At 51.4% G+C, this 22,833-nt stretch overlaps 1 protein-coding gene across 1 annotated transcript; it reads left to right on the plus strand.

The window, feature by feature from the left end:
- Positions 1-214: 214 nt before the first annotated feature.
- ZNF652 (zinc finger protein 652) lies at positions 215-22,529 on the plus strand. Its single transcript, XM_068211889.1, has 6 exons — positions 215-486; positions 10,518-11,570; positions 15,458-15,605; positions 17,805-17,920; positions 19,303-19,447; positions 20,425-22,529. Exons 2-6 carry the CDS (start codon positions 10,518-10,520, stop codon positions 20,943-20,945), a joined length of 1,983 nt encoding a protein of 660 aa, XP_068067990.1. The 5' UTR covers positions 215-486; the 3' UTR covers positions 20,946-22,529.
- Positions 22,530-22,833: the final 304 nt, after the last annotated feature.

Consider the following 22,833-nt stretch of genomic DNA (forward strand, 5'->3'; position numbering starts at 1 on the left):
CCGCGCGGGCGCGCGCTCCCCCGCCACCCCCCCCCACCGCGCGCGCTCCCGCCGCGCGCCGGTCCAGGCACGGGGCGCGCGCCCCCGCCATCCTCCCCCCACCCCCCCCCCCCGCACGCCTCACCGAACCCCGCGCGCGCGCGCCCCCCGCGAGGACCGGCGGCGGCGGCGGCTGCGGCGGCGGCCACGTAGCGCTGCGGCGGCGGCGGCGGCGGCGGCGGCGGCCGAGGGGCAGCGGGAGCCGCGTCCGCCCGCCCGCCCGCGGCGGCAGCGCCTGGGCCTGAGCGCCGGCCCCGGGCCGAAGCGGCGGCGGCGGCGGCGGCCACTGGAGCACGGGGGCCGAGCGGAGGGGCCGGAGGGAAGGCACGGAGGGAGGGCCCCGGCCGCCCTGCCCTCCGCCCTCCGCCGCCGCGCCCGCCCGCGCCCCCCTCCCCGCGCCGCCCGGCATGGACGGCGGCGGGGGCGGCCCCGAGGGCACCGGCCTGGGTGAGTGCGGGGCCGCCCGCGCGGCCGCCGAGCCCCTTCCCCCTTCCTTCCCCCCGGGCCTGGCGGCGCAGCCGAGCAGCGCTAGGCCCGGCCCGGCGGTGGGCGGCGGGGGGAGCGGGGCACGGGCGCCTCTCGGCCCGGAGAGGAGCGGGGACACCGGGGGAGCCCCGCGGCAGCTGGAGGAGGAGGGGGCGGGCGGGCAGCGATGGGACCGGGGGGCTGTACCCGGGATCGGGGGACTCCCCTGGGGCGGGGGGCTCTGCCCGGGCTCCGGGGACTCTGCCCGGGATCGGGGGTTTCCTCCGGGCATGGAGGCTCTGCCCGGGCTCCGGGGGCTCTGCCCGGGCTCCGGGGGGGTTCCACCGGGCATGGAGGCTCTGCCCGGGCTCCCGGGGCTCTGCCCGGGATCGGGGGGGTTCCACCGGGCTTGGAGCCTCTGCCCGGGCTCCCGGGGCTCTGCCCGGGATCGGGGGGGTTCCACCGGGCTTGTAGGCTCTGCCCGGGCTCCGGGGGCTCTGTCCCAGCTCGGGGGGCTCTGCCCGGGCTCCGGGAGCTCTCCCGGGGGTCGGGGTGCTGTGTCCCCTCCCCGCGGGCACGGGGCCGTGTCACCTGCCTGGGGGAGGGGAGGGGAGGGAAGACAGCATTCCTGCGGGATTGGGATTTGGAACGTGCCCCCTCTGCCGTGTCCCGGCTGGTGTCACCCCCGGGTCCCGCGGCCACGCTCGGCTCTGGGGCCGCGGTTGGCAGCGGTGCCCGGTACCGTGCTCTGGGTGTGAATTCGGGGGGGTTTCTCTCACTCTCAGCCTTTCCCTTCAGGTGTTTTCCCCTTCCCTGCGCTCCCGGCTCGCATTGCGGTGCGTGCGCCCCGGGGTTGGGATTTTGGGCGTGATTTTTGAGCGCCTTCCGCGCGACTTTGGGTGTCCCGGTGCGGGGAAGAGCCGAGGCAGCGACAGCGGCGTCTCCTCGGCTTTACCGGAATCGCATCGAGACCTTTAATCGCAGGCGAGTTTGGTGGAAGTGACCGAAGGGAGAAGCCCCGGAGGTGCAGGAGGGATGCGAGGAGCGGGAGGTTTTTATCCTCCCGGGGCTGGCACCGGCAGCGCTGTGGGCAGGGGATGAGGAGATGAGCTCTGGGAAGCGCCTGGGCTCTTCCCAGCTGGAAGTTCTGTTCTGTTTCTCTGCCCCGCCGCCTGATCCGTGCTAAAAAAAAAAAGGATTTTTTAAAAGATGGTTTCGAAAGGGCTGTGGGGTTGCCAAGTGTGATTTTCAAAGGGCTTTGTGCCTCTGATATCTGATCATTCCCCCCGCGTTTATCATACCTGATAATTTACCTGGGCTCGGCGTTCTCAGCCTGGTTTTTACGCCCTCCACCTCCCCACCTGTGTGCGTTTCTCTGCTGCTTTTGTGGGTTTTAACCGCTCTCCTGCAGCCCGGAGGGATGCAGAGCCCCATCCCTGCCCCGGGCAGGCAGCGCTGGAATTCCAGATGTGATCCCAAAATTTGGGTACAGCAGGGACAGGGATTCCGAGAGCTTTTCCAGAGGCTGTGTGAAAGAGAAGTGCAGATTCATGGAGGCTTTTTGGTTTCTCCGGCTAAGCAGCTGCGTTTCCTGGGCTGCCAGGGGGTTAAGGGCTGGTTTGGAATTTTTCTTTTCTGCTGGAGGGGAAGCTCAGAGCTGCAGGAATGGGATTTGGGGCCAAGCCTGGGATTATTTGTTAAAACACCTTTGGGATATTGATCTGATCAGAAGTGGCTTTGGTGTTGGAGATGATTGTGAGTTTTGAAGGGTTCGATTGACTTTATTATCTAATTATGCTGCAGGGAGCCTTTAACTGATGTTTTTGGAGGAAATCTTGCTGTGGGGAGGGAGGAAATAGGGATAAATCATCCAAAAATAGAAGATATTGGGGTGCTGTGCCTTCCTCCTCTCTGCCAGAATCACAGAATGTGGGGATTTTACCCCAAGAGCTGCAGTTTTACCTAAAAATGTAAAGTTTTTATCTATCCAGAGACTCCTTTTGGGCTCAGAGCAGGAGATTCCCCGTGGGAACGCCTTGGGAAGGATTCCCAGAGTTCTGAGATGGATTTTTGCAGTAAACAGGAGGAGCAGGGACATGCCCGGAGCACACCTGAGATGGCACAGGTGGATTTCAGGTGCTTACAAAACTCCTCTCCTCACTGACCTATTTCTCTCTGCAGCTCTCAGGGGCCTGGCCAAAAAAAGAGAAAGAATTAAAAAAAAATTAAATTTATTCCTGGTTCCACAAAAGAAAAAAAAGGAAGAGGCAGCAGGCAGCTGAGGAGAGGGAGATTTCTCTGATATTCTGTGAATAATTATTATATTAAAATATTTTATAATATAATAATATTTAACACACAGTAATATTTAGTATAATAATAAATATTATAATATTATGTGATATAAAGTATTATATGTAACGCCGTATGCTATATACTGTATATTAATATATAATTTAATACATATATAATGTGTTACACATTGCATACTACATGTTATGCATTTTATTATTTCTAATATGTCATATATGATATGATGCATGACATAGAAAATATAATATTTTACTTCTCTTGGTTCACTTCCTCCAGCACAGACTCTCAGCCTGCTCTGCTCTCTCCCTGCGAGATCCAGGCCTTCTAAAAGGGAGATAAACTCAATTTTTAAGGATAATTTTACTTTTCAAAACAGCACCCATTTACGTTTTGCTAAATCTGTGCTGTTTGTCCTTTCAGAATTTTACTCAGCGAGTATTTGGAGGTTTCCCCCCCCAACAGTAATGCGGGGAAAAATGTGGATTTTTCTGCAAAGTTCATTTTATTCTCCTGAAGTTTCACCCTTTAAATACTAAAGCAGATCCAGGTGAGCTCTCCCTGCTCCCTCAGGGGAATGTGGTTGAATTTTCCCAGTGTTTTCCACCCAAAAAGTGGATTTTTTTAACCCATTCTTCCCTGGATCCCAGTGCCCCATTCCTAACTGTAAACACAAGGTCTTAAAATCCTTTCCAGCAGCTCCTGGATTGGAGCAGAATTTAAAAATCTGGACCCCAAGGGGCGTTTTGGGTGGGATCTGTCGCGGCTTTCACGCCTCAAAGAGCATTTTAATCCAATCCTGATTTTTTTTCCCCCCAAATTCCTTTCGTTTTCCAGCTGCTTTTGGACCTGGAATTTTGTGGGCTGCTCCTCCCTGGAGAGGAAAAAAAAAAAAATTAATAAATAAAAAACCAGGGAGTGAAACCCTGGCAGGTGCCAGCAGCAGCTCCAGCTCCTGCCCTTCCTGACACCCTTCCCTCGGGAGGTTTCACACTGGGATTTTCCCAGGAATTCCCAGCAGCTTTTCCAGCACCACCTGCTGGGCCTGCTCTCTTCGGAAATGGGATTTTCCCCCTCTGCAAATGGGACTTTTTTCCCCTTGGAAATGGGATTTTTTTTCCCCTTGGAAATGGGATTTTTTCCCCCTGGAAATGGGATTTTTTTTTTCCTTAGAATTGGGATTTTTTCACCCCTGGAAAAGGGATTTTTTCCTTGGAAATGGGATTTTTCATCCCTGGAAATGGGATTTTTTTTCCTTAGAATTGGGATTTTTTCACCCCTGGAAAAGGGATTTTTTCCTTGGAAATGGGATTTTTCATCCCTGGAAATGGGATTTTTTTTTTTCCTTAGAAAGGTGATATTTTCCCCCTGAAAATGGGATTTCGTTTCCCCTTGGAAATGGGATTTTTTTTTCCCTTTGGAAATGGGATTTTTTTCCTCCTGGAAATGGGGATTCCCACCCCCCCCCCCCCCCCCCAGAAATGGGATTTTTTTCCCCCTTTGGAAATACGATTTTTTTCCCCTTGGAAATACGATTTTTTTCTCCCTGGAAATGGGATTTTTCCTGCCAGGGAAATGTCCAGGTAGGAATTCCAAGGTGGCTTTGAGGCAGGATATTCACACTTCATTTACACCTCTGCATATCCAAGGACACAGAGACACCTCCGGGGCCTCTTTGGGGGGAAAAATGCTAATTTTGGGCAAGAGATCTTGATGGCAGATTTCCTTTTTGGGATTTCCACCGGTCCTGGACCTCGGGGTCAGTGGTGCTCAATGGGAAGTGCCATAATTGAAATAAAATCTGAATAAAATCTTAGTGCAGCTTTAGTTTTCTTGAAGATACATCAGCAGAGAGGGATGAAAAGAAGAGGTTTTAAAGGAAAAAAAAGGAATTTTGGCACCTATTTGGACAATCTGACAAATTTAAAGGGTCAAATGACCTTTTAGTGTGGTCATGAAAAGCTTTTTTTTTTTTGTCTAAAAATGAACAAATAATGATTAAAAAAGTGACAAATGGGAAATGTGAACCATCCGGGGGTGTTTAAATCTTATTTTCAGTTTTGTGTGTTTTTTGGTTTTGTTTTTTTTTTTTAATTAAAAGATGCAGGAATAGATTGGAATACCTGGAATTTACTAATTCAGCCACAGCCTTTTAATTTTTAGGTATTTCAGGTGGTGATTTGGGGGTAAACAGCTCAAAGTTATTTTAAGATTTTTTGAAAAACGTTGAGTTTGTGGCTGTTAGATCTCATACCCCTTTGGATTCAATAAAACACCCCTCGTTTGTTGCAAAATCCGAGGGATTTTAATGCTGAATTCCCAGATGGAAACCTCTAGAATGGATTTCTCATGGAGATAATGCTTGAAAAAAATCCAGGAACCACTGGTTGGAAAAGATTTGTGTCTCCCAAAAATCTGGATGCAGCCAGATTGATCTGGAAATTCTCTGGAAAAATGGGAAAAGCCCGAGGGTTCTTCCTCGTGGCTTTTCACTTTTAGTGGCAGGATTTCATGGGTATTTTTCTGGGATTTGGAAATCTGATTTTTCAGGAGCCTGTGGAACACTTGGAGGGAAATTCCCAGCTCCAGACAGAGAGGAGGGGGGGAAAAAAAAATTAAATAAATAAAAGTGCTGCCTGCTGAGTCAGCAAAAGTCCCAGCCCGGGTTATTTTGGGAATGGCCAAAAAGCAGCGGGATGAGGTGGGGGCTGGAATTCCAGGATTTACAGGATTTATCCCCTCTTCCCCAGGGCTTTGTGTCCCTGTCCGGGCTCTCCTGCACCTGCCCTTGGTTCTTTTAGGAACGCTCAAGAAAAAAAAAAACTGGGAAAAAAAGGGTCAGGCGAGGTGGGATTCACACAGAATTGTGTAAATTCTGGAATTGCAGATTTTACAGGATTTATCCCCTCTTCCCCAGGGTTTTGTGTCCCTGCCCAGGCTCTCCTGCACCTACCCTTGGTTCTTTTAGGAATGCTCAAGAACAAAAAAAACTGGGAAAAAAAGGGTCAGTCGAGGTGGGATTTACACAGAATTGTTTAAATTCTGGAATTGCAGATTTTACAGGATTTATCCCCTCGTCCCCAGGGCTTTGTGTCCCTGTCCGGGCTCTCCTGCACCTACCCTTGGTTCTTTTAGGAACGCTCAAGAACCAAAAAAAAAAAAAAAAACTGGGAAAAAAGGGTCAGGCGAGGTGGGATTTACACAGAATTGTGTAAATTCTGGAATTGCAGATTTTACAGGATTTATCCCCTCTTCCCCAGGGTTTTGTGTCCCTGCCCGGGCTCTCCTGCACCTACCCTTGGTTCTTTTAGGAATGCTCAAGAACAAAAAAAACTGGGAAAAAAAGGGTCAGTCGAGGTGGGATTTACACAGAATTGTTTAAATTCTGGAATTGCAGATTTTACAGGATTTATCCCCTCTTCCCCAGGGCTTTGTGTCCCTGTCCGGGCTCTCCTGCACCTACCCTTGGTTCTTTTAGGAACGCTCAAGAAAAAAAAAAAAAACAAAAAACTGGGAAAAAAAGGGTCAGGCGAGGTGGGATTCACACAGAATTGTTTAAATTCTGGAATTGCAGATTTTACAGGATTTATCCCCTCTTCCCCAGGGCTTTGTGTCCCTGTCCAGGCTCTCTGGAATTGAAGGAAAAGCTATTCCAAGGGAATCCGGGGCTGCAGGAGGGTTCTGATTTCCCTGTTTTCCGCAGGAATTGGGAATGCTGCTCCCAAATACCCTCCTGCACCATTCCCAGTAAATGGGATTTCTCCTCCCCGATTCCTTTTCAGGATTATTTTCCTGATGATTTGAGGCTCTGCTGAGCTGCTCAGGTGGGTCCGGAGCTTTGGGAATGGGAATAGGGTCGTTAGCAGCACTCAGCGCTGTATTTTGCATTTATTTTGCATTTATTTTGCATTTCCATGGGCTCAGGCAGCTCCAGCACTTCCCATGGAAATGCAAAAGCATCGGAGTGAGGCTCTGGGAGATAAAATTTCCCCACTTAAAAACAGATTTCAGGGTTGTTTTGTTATTTTGTTATTTTGTTGGTTTTTTGGTTTTTGTTTTTGTTTTGTTTTTTTTTTTTTTCACCTAAAGCAGCCAGGATGCACAAGAAAAAAGTGATTTTGACCTGAGAGAAATAATTGAAATAATTCCCTTCAGATGTGTTTTTCCCCAATTTTTCCCTCACACCATCAGTTTTTCCTCAATTTTTCCCTCACACCTTCAGCTTTTCCTCAATTTTTCCCCTCAAACCGTCAGTTTTTCCTCAATTTCCCCCTCACACTCTGTTTTTCCTTAATTTTTGCCTCTCACCCTCAATTTTTCCCTCACACCATCAGTTTTTCCTCATTTTTTCCCTCCCACCCTCAGTTTTTCCTCATTTTTTCCCTCTCACCCTCAGTTTTTCCTCAGTTTTTCCCTCTCACCCTCAGTTTTTCCTCAATTTTTCCCTCACACCCTCAGTTTTTCCTCAATTTTTCCCTCACACCCTCAATTTTCCCCTCACACTCTCAGTTTTTCCTCATTTTTTTCCCTCTCGCCCTCAGTTTTTCCTCAATTTTCCCTCCGTTTTTCCCCAGCTTTTTCCGACCCCCTCAGTTTCCCCTCACACCCTCAGTCAGTTCCCCACAGTTTTCCCCTCACTTTTTCCTCACTTTTTCCTCAGCTTTTCCTCACTTTTCCTCAAACCCTGTTTCCCTCACATCCTCACCTTCTCCTGAAATCCTCTTTTTCCTCGCTTTTCCCTCAGTTTTTCCTCACTTTTTCCTTCCCTCTCCCCCGAGCCCAGCCCAGGCTGGGCCGAGGCCTCCCCGGCCGAGCCCGAATCTCTCTATTTTTAGTGCCGGTAACACCAAAAAATGCGGTTTTTCTTCAGAAGCTCGGTGTGAAGTTGCTCCCACACACTCACCAGCTTCCTCCACCCACTCTTTTGTCTGCAAATTGTGCTTTTTTTTTCCCTCAGAGTTCGAGCTTTTCACGTCGGAGTCTCTGCACACCTTTGATTGCTCCAGATATTCCCCAGGTTTGGGGCTTGATAAGCATCAAAAATCGCTTTGAAACTCTTGATTCCTTTTTACATCTTAATCACGGCCTGCGCCTCTCATTTGGCAGCGAGACTGGAATTTGTTCTGTGGAAAAATCTGCCTCGACAAAATTAAATTCACCTTTAAAACAACAACAAAAAAAAAAAAAAAAAGGGGTGTTTTGGGATTAAAAGCACCCAAACGCTGCTTTGGGATTAGGAATTTAAAAAGGGGGGGGAATGTGTTTTAAGAGCATTTTTAGGGCACTATTTCAGAGCTGCTGTTTGTACTAAATGGCCAAGGAGGGCTTTGCTTTTTATTTAAATAATGGTTTTGGAAGTTGTGGGTCCCTCGAGGGCGGCAGTGAAAGGTTCAAAGCCGCAGCAGCCAGAGCGAAGCGGTTTTCAGGGCAAGCAGCTTTGATAATTCAGAATAAACCCCACTGTGGGCTTGATTTGAGGTGGTACCTGTTGATAAAAAGGGTTTTTTTACGCACAATATCCCTTTAGTGAGCGGAGGTCAAATACTGGCAGGAATGTTTTGCCGTTTGGTAAATGGGGGAAAAGGTGAAATTTCCTTTTCCTGGCAAGTTTTGTGCTTTTCTGGCTCTGCAGTGGAATTCCTGATTTCCTTCTGCAGCTTCCTAGAGATGCTTAATATGAAGAGGGAATAATCAGGTATTTTCTACATGGAGCTGGGAATATCCTGAGCTCCTGAATAATCCATCCCACTCGAGGGAAAAGCTAAACTGGGATTCATCCTTCCCACGGCTTCCTGGGCGTAGGATTGGGAATTCCACCTGGCCAAAACCAGTTGATTTTATAATTTTTTCCATCTGAATGTGCGCTGTGCCCGCAGTCCAGCATTAACAGCCCATCTCCTGGGATTTCCTGTGGGGCTGGGAATGTGGGATTTGAGGATGGGCGCAGTGGGAATGGGCCCTGCTGTGGTGCTGAGGCTGCAGTCGCTGCCAGGCACCTCCAGGAAATTAATTTGGAGTAATTTGGAAACCCCGGAGAAGCGCTCGAGTGTTTTAATGAAGTTCATCATCAAACTGGTTGTTTTTTTCCTTTCTTTCCCCAGTGTGCCACTTCACAAAGATTCTCTTTATTCTTATTAATAATTAATATTACTTACTCAGGCACTGGTTGCTTCATCTCCTGTCCAGTTAAAATTCACTTCCAAGGCAGGGAAATTCTGGTGGAACAGAAATGATGATACAGGAATCTCTGGAAGAGAGGAAGATCGGGTGGATTTTGGGCAGGAATTCCCGGCTGGGATGGAATCCCTGGGGAAGCTGTGGCTGCTCCATCCCTGGAAGTGTCCCAGGCTAGGCTGGAGCTCTCTGGGCTTATGGAAGGTGTCCCTGGGTGGGATTTGCTGTCCCTTCCATCCCATCCTGGGATGTCTCTGTCCTTAATTCTCCTCCCCTGCACCCTCTGATCCCAGCTTTAGCTCTGGGTTTAGCTCAGGAATTCCCAGGCTGTTCCTGACGGGATCAGCCCAGCCCAAAACCTTGGGCTCGCTGTTGCCATCCCGAGCTCCCAAACTGGAATTGCCCCGGTGGGAAGAAAAAATTAAAAAAAAAAAAAAAGAGAGAAATGTGAGGGATTGATTGCTTTGTGTCCATGAAGGGACCACGTGGTGCTTCCTGCAGGAGGAAGTGGCAGCAAAATCCCAGGCAAATTCCAGCTTGGAAAACCGTGGGGGAAACGTGGATGGGCAAACCGGAATTGTGCCGTGGGGATTAAGGAGCTGGGGGAAGGGAGGGAGAGACAAAGGAAGAATTCCTCAGATCCCTCAGAATCCAGGATCTCTGGGGTGTTCCCGGGCTGGTCTAGTGCTGTGCGGTGAGAAGGGCTCCACTGAAATTCCTCAGGGCTCGGCTCCGTTGTTGGAATGTGGCTCTGGAGTATGTGAGGATGGGCTGGGGGGGTCCGGGGTGTTTTTGGGGTGGGTGTGCCCCGTGTTTGTGGGGGCAGAGCAGAGTTTGGGGGCCGTCAGTGCTCCCAGAAACGCAGGAGAGGAGCAGCTGTGGTGGTCTGGTGGGTGGAGAACATCCCTTGCCTGGATTTCCCCTCCTTGGGAATCTGCTGCCAGCCCTGATCCCAGCTGTGTGTGGGGCCAGCAGTGCTCCCAAAAATCAGGAGGAGCACTTGTGGCCCAGAGGTGATTCTGTGGTGGATGGGGAGAGTATTCCTTGCCAGGATTTCCATTCCCTTGGGAGCCTCCTGCCAGTCTCTTTGTGGAGCTGTCAGTGCTCCCCAAAATCCAGGAGGAGCAATTGTGGTTATCTCTGGTGGATGGAGAGTATTCCTTGCTGGATTTCCTTTCCCTGGGAATCTGCTGCTGGGAATTCTCCTGGTCCCTGCTGTTTGTGGAGCCGTCAGCGCTCCCAAAAATCCAGGAGGAGCAGTTGTGGTTATCTCTGGTGGATGGAGAGTATTCCTTGCTGGATTTTGCTGTTTGTGGGGCCCTCAGTGCTCCCAAAAATCCAGGAGGAACGGCTGATGGAGAGTATCCCTTGCTGGATTTCCATTCCCTGGGAGCCTGCTGTTGGGAATTCTCCTGGTCCCCGCTGTTTGTCCCTCCCTTTGCCACCCTCAGCTCCTCCTGGGAGGCTCCCCCGGGCTGTCCCCATGCCCCCGTTCCCCACTGACGCCGCTCTCCCGCTGTCTCTTGCAGATGAGATGCTCGAGGGCTCTGCTTGCTGCCGAAGATCCCTCCCCGCCCTGCCCCTGCCGTGATCCCGACCCTCGCCCCAGCCCAGCCAGGACCCCCGACCCCGCCGGGCTCCGATGGAAGAGGCGCCGGGCCGGAGCAGCCCCCCCGAGCCGCAGCCCCGCGGGACGGAGGGCGCCCCATGAGCCCCCCCAGATGAGCCACGCAGCCAAGGGGGAGCCCCCCGGGGCCGGCATGGCGCAGGAGGGGCCGCCCGCCTTCTACCCCAGCCAGGAGCTCGACCTGTCCACCAAGGTGTACAAGAGGGAGTCAGGGAGCCCCTTCTCGGTGCTGGTGGACAGCAAAGTGAGCAAGGGCCACCTCCACGAGAGGGAGGAGCAGCCGTTTTTCAGGGAGAGCAGAGCGGTAGGAGAGGTCCGGGCTGTGAAAGAAGACAGGGAAAACTCTGACGACTCTGAGGAGGAGGAAGAGGAGGAAGATGAAGTGACTTACAAAAGGGAGCAGATTATAGTGGAGGTAAACCTTAACAACCAAACCTTAAATGTGTCCAAAGGGGAGAAGGGTGTCCCCTCCCAGTCCAAAGAGACTGCTGTCCTTAAGAGCAGCAGTGAGGAAGAGGAGGGTGACAGTGGGGAAGAGGCCACGGAAGACAGTAATGATTATGAGGAGAATGAGAGGCAGAAGAAAAAGGAGAAAAGAGTGGAGAAGGTTAGTGTTGGCCAGAGGAGAAGCAGGAGAGCCGCCTCCGCCGCGGCCGCCGCCGCCTCCCCGGCGCCCCGAGCGACGCGGGGGCGCAGGAAGAGCGCGGAGCCCCCCAAGCGTAAGAAGAAAGCTGCAAAGGAGCCCAAGGCACCTGTGCAGAAATCAAAGTGTGAAGAGAAGGAGACTCTGACCTGTGAGAAGTGCCCCAGGGTGTTTAACACACGCTGGTACCTGGAGAAGCACATGAACGTCACCCACAGGCGGATGCAGATCTGCGACAAATGTGGGAAGAAATTTGTGCTAGAGAGTGAGCTGTCCCTCCACCAGCAAACTGACTGTGAAAAAAACATCCAGGTAGGTCTGCTCGCCTGCTGGCCAGGTCCCCACACCTCCTGGCGTGCCCTGGATCCGGCTGGTGGACACTTCACAGGGGGAAAAAAAAAAATCTGTTTTTGCACGGCCCCAGGTGCTGAGCCGGGCCCGGGCTCTGCCTTGTCCCACATTTTGGGTCACCCAAAAGGAGGGGATGGCAGGGAAAAGAGTGCTCAGCTGCTCTGAGCAGTTACTCCAGGAGTAAACTGTGAGTTGGGAACACAAAGCTCCTTTAGGTGGGTCAGAATCTGGAGTAACTGGTCCCAAAAATCTGAAGTTCTGTGGTAAATCCTCCTCTTCCTCCTCCTCCTGCGAGCACCCGCAGCTCTCGCTGAGTTTGGAATTCCAGGGGTTTCCGTGTCTGGAAATGCTGCCCCACGGTGGCCAGGTGAGGTTTCCAGGGGAAACAGAATTCCAGGAATTCCCTGGAATGGGAAATTGTGAGATCCCAGAGAGGCAGCAGTGGAGTCAGGATCTGAGCTGGGGTTAAAATGGGGTTTAAACCCCTCTGAGACCACGGCAACTCCCAGAGTGTTTCCAAAGGGTTGGAATTCAGCACCTGCACCCCGAGCCTGCCCCTTCCCCGGCAGGAAACCCCAGCAAATCTCTCCGAAGACACAAAAATCTCAGGATTTTTTTCTCCCCAGCAGCTCTGATTCCCCCCAGCAACGGGAGGAACAGCTCTGCTGGGAGGTTTTGGGAGCTGTGGGAAGAGCTCCAGGGTTTCTGGTCCCTCTGGGGTTTGTGCCTGGCAGCTCCTCGCCAGGGAACTGCTGCTTTCTCTGGCACCCCAAATCTGCTTTTTTGGCCTTATTTTCACCCACCTCCTCCTGAAATCCTGCCAGCAGCAGCGGCTCCGGTTGGATTTTTGGGCAGCTGGAATTTGTAGGGCAAGCAGGGTTTTTTTGTGTGAGAGTTTGAGCACAAGAATTGAATATTTTTCATTGTTTGTTTGCTTTCAGTGCTTGACTGGGTTGATCCTCAGTTCCCACTGCGTGGGAGATGTGGAATATTTATTGCAATTTCTCTTTTCCAAGCTCTTTTCCCAGCTCTTTGTAACTCTGGGCTGTTTGTTTTTTTTTTCCTTAAGTTTCAGCTCAAGGAAGGATTTATTAATAAAAATTTCATTTTTGCAGCTTTTGAAAGAAATATTTTAAAAGTTCAGTGCAGCAGGGAGGATTTAAATGGGAATTTAAGAGATGCCCGGCATGCAGGGGGTTCATTCACAGCATAAAATATAAGCAGGAACGAAAAAATAAAGGAATTTAAGCAGGAATTCCTGAATATTTTGAACACATTAAATGGTGAAATATCCTGTATCCATCTAGACATGCATCCAAAAGTGATAAGAAAAGGAGAAATTATAGAAATTATTATTTAAATCCGGAGGAATCTGGTCCGGAAACGTCCCAGTGCCAGCAGCACTGAGAGTCACCTTCAGGTCCTCAATATCCAAGACTGATTCCAGCAATTCTTGTTCTGTCCTGACCTTTGGGGTGTGTTTTCCAGCTGCCTGTTGCTGTGTTTTTATTTCAGTTGCCAGTAGGATAGAGGGAAAATTAAAAATTTCCCTTAATTCGGGGTTCAATGTGTCAAGGGGGAGCTTTGTCCTGGAATAAAACTGGTTTAATATCGGATTGAAAGGAGAACCAAGGCTGGCTCCTCCCAGTTTTCCATCCCGGGGATGGAATAAATCTGTTTTTCCAGGTAATTTCTGCTTTTTCCATCCATCACAGTCAGCACCTTCACCCGGTTTCCGTGAGCTCTGTGTGGTTCCTCCCTCTGTGTTGGTGTTTTAATCCTGAATTCTGCTCTGGGCTTGGCCCCTCCGAGGGCTCCTTTCTCTGTAAATCCAAGGATTTGGGGATGGTTCCGTGGAATTTCTTTGCTGTCCAGGAATTTTTCGCCCTCCCGGGAGGGGAATCCCAGCAGGTGCCGTGGGGGCAGAGCCCTGCGGCAGAATTCCCAAACCTGCCGAGATCCCAGCCCCGTGGGAGCGCAGAGGGAACGCTCCAAACGAGCAGGACGGATTAATTAGTTCATCAATCAGCACCCGGCCCTTCTGACTGGTGGGGGAAGGGTGGGAATTGATGGGCTGGGATGTGGAGCTATCCCAAAAAACCCCAAAGATCCCAAAAAAACCCCAGAGCGAGGCACAGTTCCTCCCAGTGCCCTCCGAGGTGAAGATGATTTCGTTTCCTCACGCTCTGGGATTTCCAGCTGGAATTTCCACATCGGACAAGGAATTTTTAATGAAGTTCTTGGGAAGAGCTGCTGGGAAAAGGAAGAGCTGCCTGAAATCCTGTGGGGGGGCCGATTTCCTGGACATTCCACAGGAGTTTTGGGAAGGAATTTTCACCCTCCAGCGCCACTTTGGACCTTGAGTGAACACAGAGAGCACGGCAGGAGGAGCCGATCCCGGAGTGTCCGGCGGGATGGGAGCTGCTTTCCATGGAGATCCAGAGGGATGGGAGAGCCTGGACTGGCCACACCTGGATTTGGGAAGGGCTGGATAGGATTTTGGGAATTTAATGGTGTCGGCCTCCTCCAGCTCTGTTGGGTTCTTCCCTCTCCGGGAGTTTGGATTTTCCCACTCCAAGGATTTGGATTCTTATCTCACCAAGGGTTTGGATCCTTCTCACTGAAAATGTTTGGATTCTTTCTGCTCCAAGGGTTTGGATTCTTCCCTCTCCAGAGTTTGGATTCTTTCTACTCCAAGGGTTTGGATTTTTTTCGGCACCACTGGTTTGGATCTTCCCTCTCCAAGGGTTTGGATTCTTTGCCCTCCAAGAGTTTGGGTTCTTCCCATTGCACGAGTCTGGATTCTTTCTACTCCAAGGGTTTGGATCCTTCTCACTGAAAATGTTTGGATTTTCCCACTCCACCGGTTTGGATTTTTCCATTCCAAGGGTTTGGATTTTCCTACTCCAAGGGTTTGGATTCTTCGCCTTCCAAGGGTTTGAATCTTCCCTCTCCAAGGGTTTGGATCCTTCTCACTGAAAATGTTTGGATTTTCCCACTCCAAGGGTTTGGATTTTTCCATTCCAAGAGTTTGGATCCTTCCCTCTCCAAGGGTTTGGATCCTTCTCCCTGAAAGGGTTTGGATTTTCCTTCCCCAGGGTTTGGATTTTCCCTGCCCAGGGTTGGACTCTCCCAGCCCAGCAGCCCCAGGCCCTGTGGAGCTGTCCCTGTCCTTGTCCCTCTCCCGTTCTGTGGGATTTTGGGGATCAGGAGGCACTGGAGCACCAGCACTGCCTCCCCTTCCCTCAGGTGTAATCCCCAAATCCATTCTCACTGCCTCCTCCCAGATGTAATCCCCAAATCCATTCTCACTGCCTCCCCTCAGGTGTAATCCCCAAATCCATTCTCACTGCCTCCTCCCAGGTGTAAATCCCCAAATCCATTCTCACTGCCTCCCCTCAGGTGTAATCCCCAAATCCATTCTCACTGCCTCCCCTCAGGTGTAATCCCCAAATCCATTCTCACTGCCTCCCCTCAGGTGTAATCCCCAAATCCATTCTCACTGCCTCCTCTCCTCCCAGGTGTAATCCCAAAATCCATTCTCACTGCCTCCTCCCAGGTGTAATCCCAAAATCCATTCTCACTGCCTCCGCTCAGGTGTAATCCCAAAATCCATTCTCACTGCCTCCCCTCAGGTGTAATCCCCAAATCCATTCTCACTGCCTCCTCTCCTCCCAGGTGTAAATCCCAAAATCCATTCTCACTGCCTCCTCCCAGGTGTAACTCCCCAAACCCACATTCTCAGACACTTTTTTCCCCCGTTTGGGGCCTTTTTCCGCCGTGACGAGCCTCAGTTTCCCCCCGAGGCCGAGCCCCCCTGACCCAGCTCCCCTCTGTGTCCCCCCCAGTGCGTGTCCTGCAACAAATCCTTCAAGAAGCTCTGGTCCCTGCACGAGCACATCAAGATCGTGCACGGCTACGCCGAGAAGAAATTCTCCTGCGAGATCTGCGAGAAGAAGTTCTACACCATGGCCCACGTGCGCAAACACATGGTTGGTGAGTGGCTGGCCCGGGGAAATCGAAATTACCGGAGTTAAACCACTGGGGAGGGTGAAATCCTCAGGAGAAATTAAAATATTCTGGGGAAATCGAAATTACCGGAGTTAAACCACCGGGGAGGGTGAAATCCTCAGGGGAAATTAAAATATTCTGGGGAAATCGAAATTAATGGAGTTAAATCATTGGGGAGGGTGAAATCCTCAGGAGAAATTAAAATATTCTGGGGAAATCGAAATTAACGGAGTTAAATCATTGGGGAGGGTGAAATCCTCGGGGGACATTAAAATATTCTGGGGAAATCGAAATTACCGGAGTTAAACCACCGGGGAGGGTGAAATCCTCGGGGGAAATGAAAATATTCTGGGGAAATCAAAATTACCGGAGTTAAATCACCAGGGAGGGTGAAATCCTTGGGGGAAATTAAAATATTCTGGGGAAATAGAAATTAATGGAGTTAAACCACCGGGGAGGGTGAAATCCTCAGGAGAAATGAAAATATTCAAGGGAAATTAAAATTACCGGAGTTAAACCACCGGGGAGGGTAAAGTCCTCTGGGGAAATGCAAATATTCAGGGGAAATGCAAATATTCAGGGGAAATCGAAATTAACGGAGTTAAATCATTGGGGAGGGTGAAGTCCTTGGGGGAAATGAAAATATCCAGGGGAAATTAAAATATTCAGGGGAAATTAAAACTAACAGAGTTAAATCACCGGGGAGGGTAAAGTCCTTGGGGGAAATGAAAATATTCAGGGGAAATTGAAATTACTGGGGGGATTAAAATCTTCAGGGGAAATGGAAGTAATCAGGGGAAATTAAAATAATTGGGGAGTTGAAATTGTCTGGGGAAATTGAAATCATTGGAGGAATTGAAATAATGTGGGGAATTGAAATCATCGGGGGGGAATTGAAATAATCAGGGGAAATGGAAATCATCGGGGAAATTAAAATAATTGGGGTATTGAAATTGTCGGGAAATTGAAATTATCGGGGGGAATTGAAATCATCGGGGGAATTAAAATAATTGGAGGAATTAAAATAATGTGGGGAATTGAAATTACTGGGGGGAATGGAAATCATCGGGGGAAATTAAAATAATTGGGGAATTGAAATCATCGGGGGGGAAATTGAAATTATTGGGGAATTGAAATCATCGGGCGAATTACAAGAATGGGGGGAATTAAAATAGCGTGGGGAATTGAAATCATCGGGGGGAAATTGAAATTATTGGGGAATTGAAATCATCGGGGGGAAATTGAAATTATTGGGGAATTGAAATCATCGTGGGAATTAGAAGAATGGGAGGAATTAAAATAGCGTGGGGAATTGAAATCATCGGGGGAAATTGAAATTATTGGGGAATTGAAATCATCGGGGGGAAATTGAAATTATTGGGGAATTGAAATCATCGGGGGAATTAGAAGAATGGGAGGAATTAAAATAGCGTGGGGAATTGAAATCATCGGGGGGAAATTGAAATTATTGGGGAGTTGAAATCATCGGGGAAATTGAAATTATTGGGGAATTGAAATCATCGGGCAAATTACAAGAATGGGGGAATTAAAATAGTGTGGGGAATTGAAATCATCGGGGGAAAATTGAAATTATTGGGGAATTGAAATAATTGGGGGAAATTAAAAGAATGGGAGGAATTAAAATAGCGTGGGGAATTGAAATCATCGGGGGAAATTGAAATTATTCAGGAATTGAAATCATCGTGGGAATTAAAAGAATGGGAGGAATTAAAATAGCGTGGGGAATTGAAATCATCGGGGGGAAATTGAAATTATTGGGGAATTGAAATCATTGGGGGGAAATTGAAATTATTGGGGAATTGAAATCATTGTGGGAATTAAAAGAATGGGAAGAATTAAAATAGCGTGGGGAATTGAAATCATCGTGGGAATTAGAAGAATGGGGGGAATTAAAATAGCGTGGGGAATTGAAATCATCGGGGGGGAATTGAAATCATCGGGGGGAAATTGAAATTATTGGGGAATTGAAATCATTGGGGGAAATTGAAATTATTGGGGAATTGAAATCATCGTGGGAATTAGAAGAATGGGAGGAATTAAAATAGCGTGGGGAATTGAAATCATCGGGGGGAAATTGAAATGATCAGGGGCATGAAGCGCTCGGGAATGCTCCTCCATGGCCGTTTTCCCTGGATTCCCCCGCGCCCCCGTTCTCTGCTGCAGCCCACACCAAGGACATGCCCTTCACCTGCGAGACCTGCGGCAAGTCCTTCAAGCGCAGCATGTCCCTCAAGGTGCACTCGCTGCAGCACTCGGGGGAGAAGCCCTTCCGCTGCGAGGTGAGGGCTGCTCCGGGCTGCACCCCCCGGGAAAAGCCCTGGGAGCCCCCCGGGGAAAAGGGGGAATGGCCTGGGATGGGGCGGGAGTGACGGGCGGCTCCGTCAGAGTCTGGGAATTCTGTGTGTGGGGTCCCTCCTCTGGGGTCTCTGCAGGGGTTGAGGGGGGAAATCCATGGGGAAATCCATGGGGAAATCCATGGGGTGAATCCATGGGATAAATCCATGGGGTGAATCCATGGGATAAATCCATGGGATAAATCCATGGGGTGAATCCATGGGGTGAAATCCATGGTGTAAATCCATGGGATAAATCCATGGAGAAATCCATGGGATAAATCCATGGAGATGTCCATGGGATAAATCCATGGGATAAATCCATGGGGGGAAATCCATGGGATAAATCCATGGGGTGAAATCAAAGGGGGAAATCCATGGGGAAATCCTTGGGGTGAATCCATGGGGAAATCCATGGGGGTAAATACATGGTGTAAATCCATGGGGGAAATCCATGGGATAAATCCATGTGGGTGAATCCATGGGGAAATCCATGGGGATAAATCCATGGGGATAAATCCATGAGGTGAATCCATGGGGATAAATCCATTAGGTGAATCCATGATGTAAATCCACGAGGGAAATCCATGGGGGTAAATCCATGGGGGTAAATCCATGAGATACATCCATGGGATTAAATCCATGGGATAATTCCATGGGATACATCCCTGGGAAGTGGGAATGGCCTTGGATGAGGTGCGAATTGAGGGCAATTTTATCAACTTTTGGGAATTGGAATCACCGAGGGGTGGTGCCAGCACAGGTCCCTCCTCAAGGGGTCTCTGAAGGGGTTAAATCCATGGGATAAATCCATGGGATAAATCCATGGAAAGGCTCCTGGGAAGTGGGAATGGCCTTGGATGGGGTGGGAATTAAGGGCAATTTTATCAAATGTTGGGAATTGAGTAGAATCATCACTCCAGTCCCAGCACAGGTCCCTCCTCAGGGATCTGGGGGTTAAATCCCTGGGGAGCTGGTTCGGAGGGAGGCAGAGTCCTCTGGTGGAGAGAGCCCGGGACACCCACAGAAACCCTTTTTTCCTGGAATAACCCCTCCCCCCCAGGCTTTCCCCACACAATTCCAGCTTTCCCCCACAATTCCAGCTGTTCCCCCACAAATCCAGCTGTTCCCCCACAATTCCAGCTTTCCCCACACAGTTCCAGCCCTTCCACCCTCCCCATCCAAACCTTTATTCCAGCCCTCAACAAATCCTTCCCATCCCTTCTTTTTCTGAGGTGCTGCTGCCCACCCCCAGCTCCCTCCCAGCCCCTCCAGGGCTCATTCCCAGCTTCCCAAATCCCCGGAATTCCCGTTTTTTTTCCCGGCAGAACTGCGACGAGAGGTTCCAGTACAAGTACCAGCTGCGCTCGCACATGAGCATCCACATCGGGCACAAGCAGTTCATGTGCCAGTGGTGTGGCAAGGACTTCAACATGAAGCAGTACTTCGACGAGCACATGAAAACCCACACTGGTAAGGGCTGGGAAAAGCCCCTGCGGGGACATTCCCACGGGATTCCCTCGGGATTTCGGGCTGGGGGTGTTCTCCAGCTGGAAAAGCAGCTGGGGGAGCTTCATTCCTTGCCTTGGATCCCCTTCTGCTCTGGCGTGATTCCCTGGGGGGGAAATGGGAATTATTGCCTGGGTGTTTTGGTGTGGAGGAGCCCCTGGCCGGAGCCTTTTGGCCCCAAATCCTGAGGGGAGCCAGGATTCCAGACCTTTTACCCCAAATCCTGAGGAGAGCCAGGATTTCAGAGCCTTTTGGTCCTGAACCCAAACTGAGCAGGGTTCCAGAGCATTTTGGCCCCAAATCCTGAGGGGAGCCAGGATTCCAGAGCATTTTACCCCAAATCCTGAGGAGAGCCAGGAATCCAGAGTATCTTACCCCAAATCCTGAGGGGAGACAGGATTCCAGAGCATTTTACCCCAAATCCTGAGGGGAGCCAGGATTCCAGAGCATTTTGGCCCCAGTCCCTGAGGGTGCCAGGATTTCCTAAACCCCCGTTGATCCCCAAAGGCAATGGTCAGGGGATTTTACCAGGGATTCTCCCAGAGCTCACTTGATTTTCCCAGGGGTTCTCCCAGGGCTCAGGTGATTTTCCCAGGGGTTCTCCATGGATGAGGTGATTTTCCCAGGGGCTCAGGTGATTTTCCCAGGGGTTCTCCCAGAGCTCAGGTGATTTTCCCAGGGGTTCTCCATGGATGAGGTGATTTTCCCAGGGGTTCTCCATGGATGAGGTGATTTTCCCAGGGGCTCAGGTGATTTTCCCAGGGGTTCTCCCAGAGCTCAGGTGTTTTTCCCAGGGGTTCTCCATGGATGAGGTGATTTTGCCAGGGGCTCAGGTGATTTTCCATGGGGTTCTCCAGGGCTCAGGTGAATTTCCCAGGGGTTCTCCCAGGATCTCAGGGGCTTCTCCAGGCGCTCTGACCCCCTCTCTGTGTGCCGCCCAGGAGAGAAGCCCTTCATCTGCGAGATCTGCGGCAAGAGCTTCACCAGCCGGCCCAACATGAAGCGGCACCGGCGCACGCACACGGGCGAGAAGCCGTACCCGTGCGACGTGTGCGGGCAGCGCTTCCGCTTCTCCAACATGCTCAAGGCGCACAAGGAGAAATGTTTCCGCGTCACCAGCCCCGGCACCAGCCCCGGCCCCGGCCCCGCCGGCCCCGCGCTGCTGCCCGGGCCCTGCCCGGCTCCTCCGGCCGCGGGCGCCGCGCTGGGGCTGGGCCCGGCCGCGCCCCCACGCCCCGTCCCGCACCCCTACGGCGCCCTGGCCCTGCCGCCCCACGGGCACCACCCCCACGGGCACCACGCCCAGCACCTGCCCGTGCCCCCCGTGCCGCACCTGCCGCCGCCGCCCGCCCTCTTCAAGAGCGAGCCCCTGAACCACCGCGGGCACGGGCACGGCGGCGACGGCGGCGGCGGCGGCTTCCTGCGGCACCTGGACAAGGGCAGCCCGGCTCAGCCGCACTGACCCCGGCGGGGATCCAGGTTTGGGGGCTGGGAGCCGGGATGGGGTCTGGGATGGGCTCTGGGACGGGATTGGAGCGCCGCGGGCACGGCTTCCCGCGGCGGCCGCGCCGACGTGGCTGGGACCGGGCACCCGGGATCCGGGTTTGGGGTCTGGAATGCGGGATGGGATCTGCAGCGGGATTGAGCCGCTGTGGGCACGGCTCCCTGCGGCACCTGGACGAGGCCAGCCCGGCACGGCCGCGCTGGGGTCGGGGGCTGGCACGGGGTCGGCTCTGGGATCCCATCTGGGATCCGGGTTTGGGATCTGGGATGGCATCGAGACCCTGGAGCACAGCAAGGGCTTCCCGTGGCACCTGGACCAGGCCAGCCCGGCACGGCTGGGACCGGGCACCTGGGATCAGGGTTTGGGATCTGGGACCCCGGCTTGGGATCCGGGATCTGCTCTCCTGCCGCCCCACTTCGTGCTTGGGGTCAGGGTTTGGGATCTGGGACGGGATCGAGCCCCAGAACCACCTCGGGCACGGGCACACGGACACGGGCTGGGGTGGGATCCGGGACTGGGATCTGGGTCTGGGATCCAGGATCCAGGATGGGATCTGGGCCTGGGATCCAGGATGGGGTCTGAGATCTGCCCTCCTGCCACCCCACACTGTGCTTGGGAACTGGGTTTGGGATCCGGGACCCAGCTTTGGGATCTGGGATCCGGCTTTGGGATCCAGGTCCCAGCTTTGGGATCCAGAATCCAGCTTTGGGATCTGGGATCCGATCTGGGTCTGGGATCTGGGACCCAGCTTCGGCGTCCAGAATCCAGATCTGGGACCCAGCTTTGGGATCTGGGATCCGGCTTTGGGATCCAGGTCCCAGCTTTGGGATCCAGAATCCAGCTTTGGGATCTGGGATCCAATCTGGCTCTGGGATCCGCCCTCCCACCGCCCCACCCCGCTCCTGGGCCGAGCTCTGCCCCAGCCCCCCGGGTGCCATCACGAGGAGCCCCCAGGACTGAAATGCCCCAAATTTGTGTTTTCCCGGTGACTTTTCTGAACCCCGGCTCCCGAGCCTGGTGGAATTTTCTAATTTCATATCAGCTGACGAGGTTTGCTTGGCTTTTATATCCTGGCCCCCTCCTCAAAGAGGAGGAGGGCCCGGGCTCTTTGTACTAATGGGAAAGGCTGTGAGTTAATTAATACAGAGCATTAATGATCACTGTGTACGTAATGATTCCTTTCAGCACCCCGAGCTCGGAGCATTCACCCAGAAAAGCAAAAAAAAAAAAAAAAAAAAAAAAAAAAAAATCCCACAAAAAAAGGAAAAAAAAACCCAACAAAAACCCCCCTCCCGTCGTTTTTGTGTAGCTCTCCTAACACACTTCTTTATTTTACTACAGAAATTATTTTAGAGGTTTTTTGTATAGATCCTATTTAGTAGAGTCTGTTTCTAAAACAAAAAAAAAAAAAGCCAAAAAAAAAAAGAAAACTTGATGATGATGATGATGATGATAATAATAATAATTGTATTTCCATAAACGGTGTAATTTTTTCAGTGTAGCTGCACCTCTGTTGTACAATAGAGAAATTTTTATAATCAGCCCCAATGTGATTCCTCGAAGATGCTTTTCCCAGATTCCCCAGCCCCACGACTCCAAGGTGCTTCGGAGAAGAGAGGAAAAAAAAAAACCAACCCCAGAGGTCTCTGGAAAAGTCACCCCAAAGCCGGCGGCGATTTCTGGATTTAATTTATTTTTTAGGGCTTTTTTGGGGTTTTTTGGGGTGGTTTCTTTTTAACTTTCTTTCCCTTTTCCCGGTTTCTCCTCAGGTGTTGGGGTCAGATATTCCTGCTGGATGTGGATCCAGAAATGAATGGACGGGAATTTTATTGGGAGGGAGTTTCTG

This window comes from Anomalospiza imberbis, chromosome 22, assembly GCF_031753505.1.
Source record: "Anomalospiza imberbis isolate Cuckoo-Finch-1a 21T00152 chromosome 22, ASM3175350v1, whole genome shotgun sequence".
Classification (NCBI taxonomy): Eukaryota; Metazoa; Chordata; class Aves; order Passeriformes; family Viduidae; genus Anomalospiza; species Anomalospiza imberbis.

What these genes read in the sequence shown, in the direction of transcription:
- ZNF652 (XM_068211889.1), top strand. Translation starts at nt 10,518, where the DNA reads ATGAGATGCTCGAGGGCTCTGCTTGCTGCCGAAGATCCCTCCCCGCCC. An exon ending in ACTGTGAAAAAAACATCCAG is followed by an intron (nt 11,571 to 15,457) that starts GTAGGTCTGCTC and finishes TGTCCCCCCCAG; the next exon opens with TGCGTGTCCTGCAACAAATC. An exon ending in CGTGCGCAAACACATGGTTG is followed by an intron (nt 15,606 to 17,804) that starts GTGAGTGGCTGG and finishes TCTCTGCTGCAG; the next exon opens with CCCACACCAAGGACATGCCC.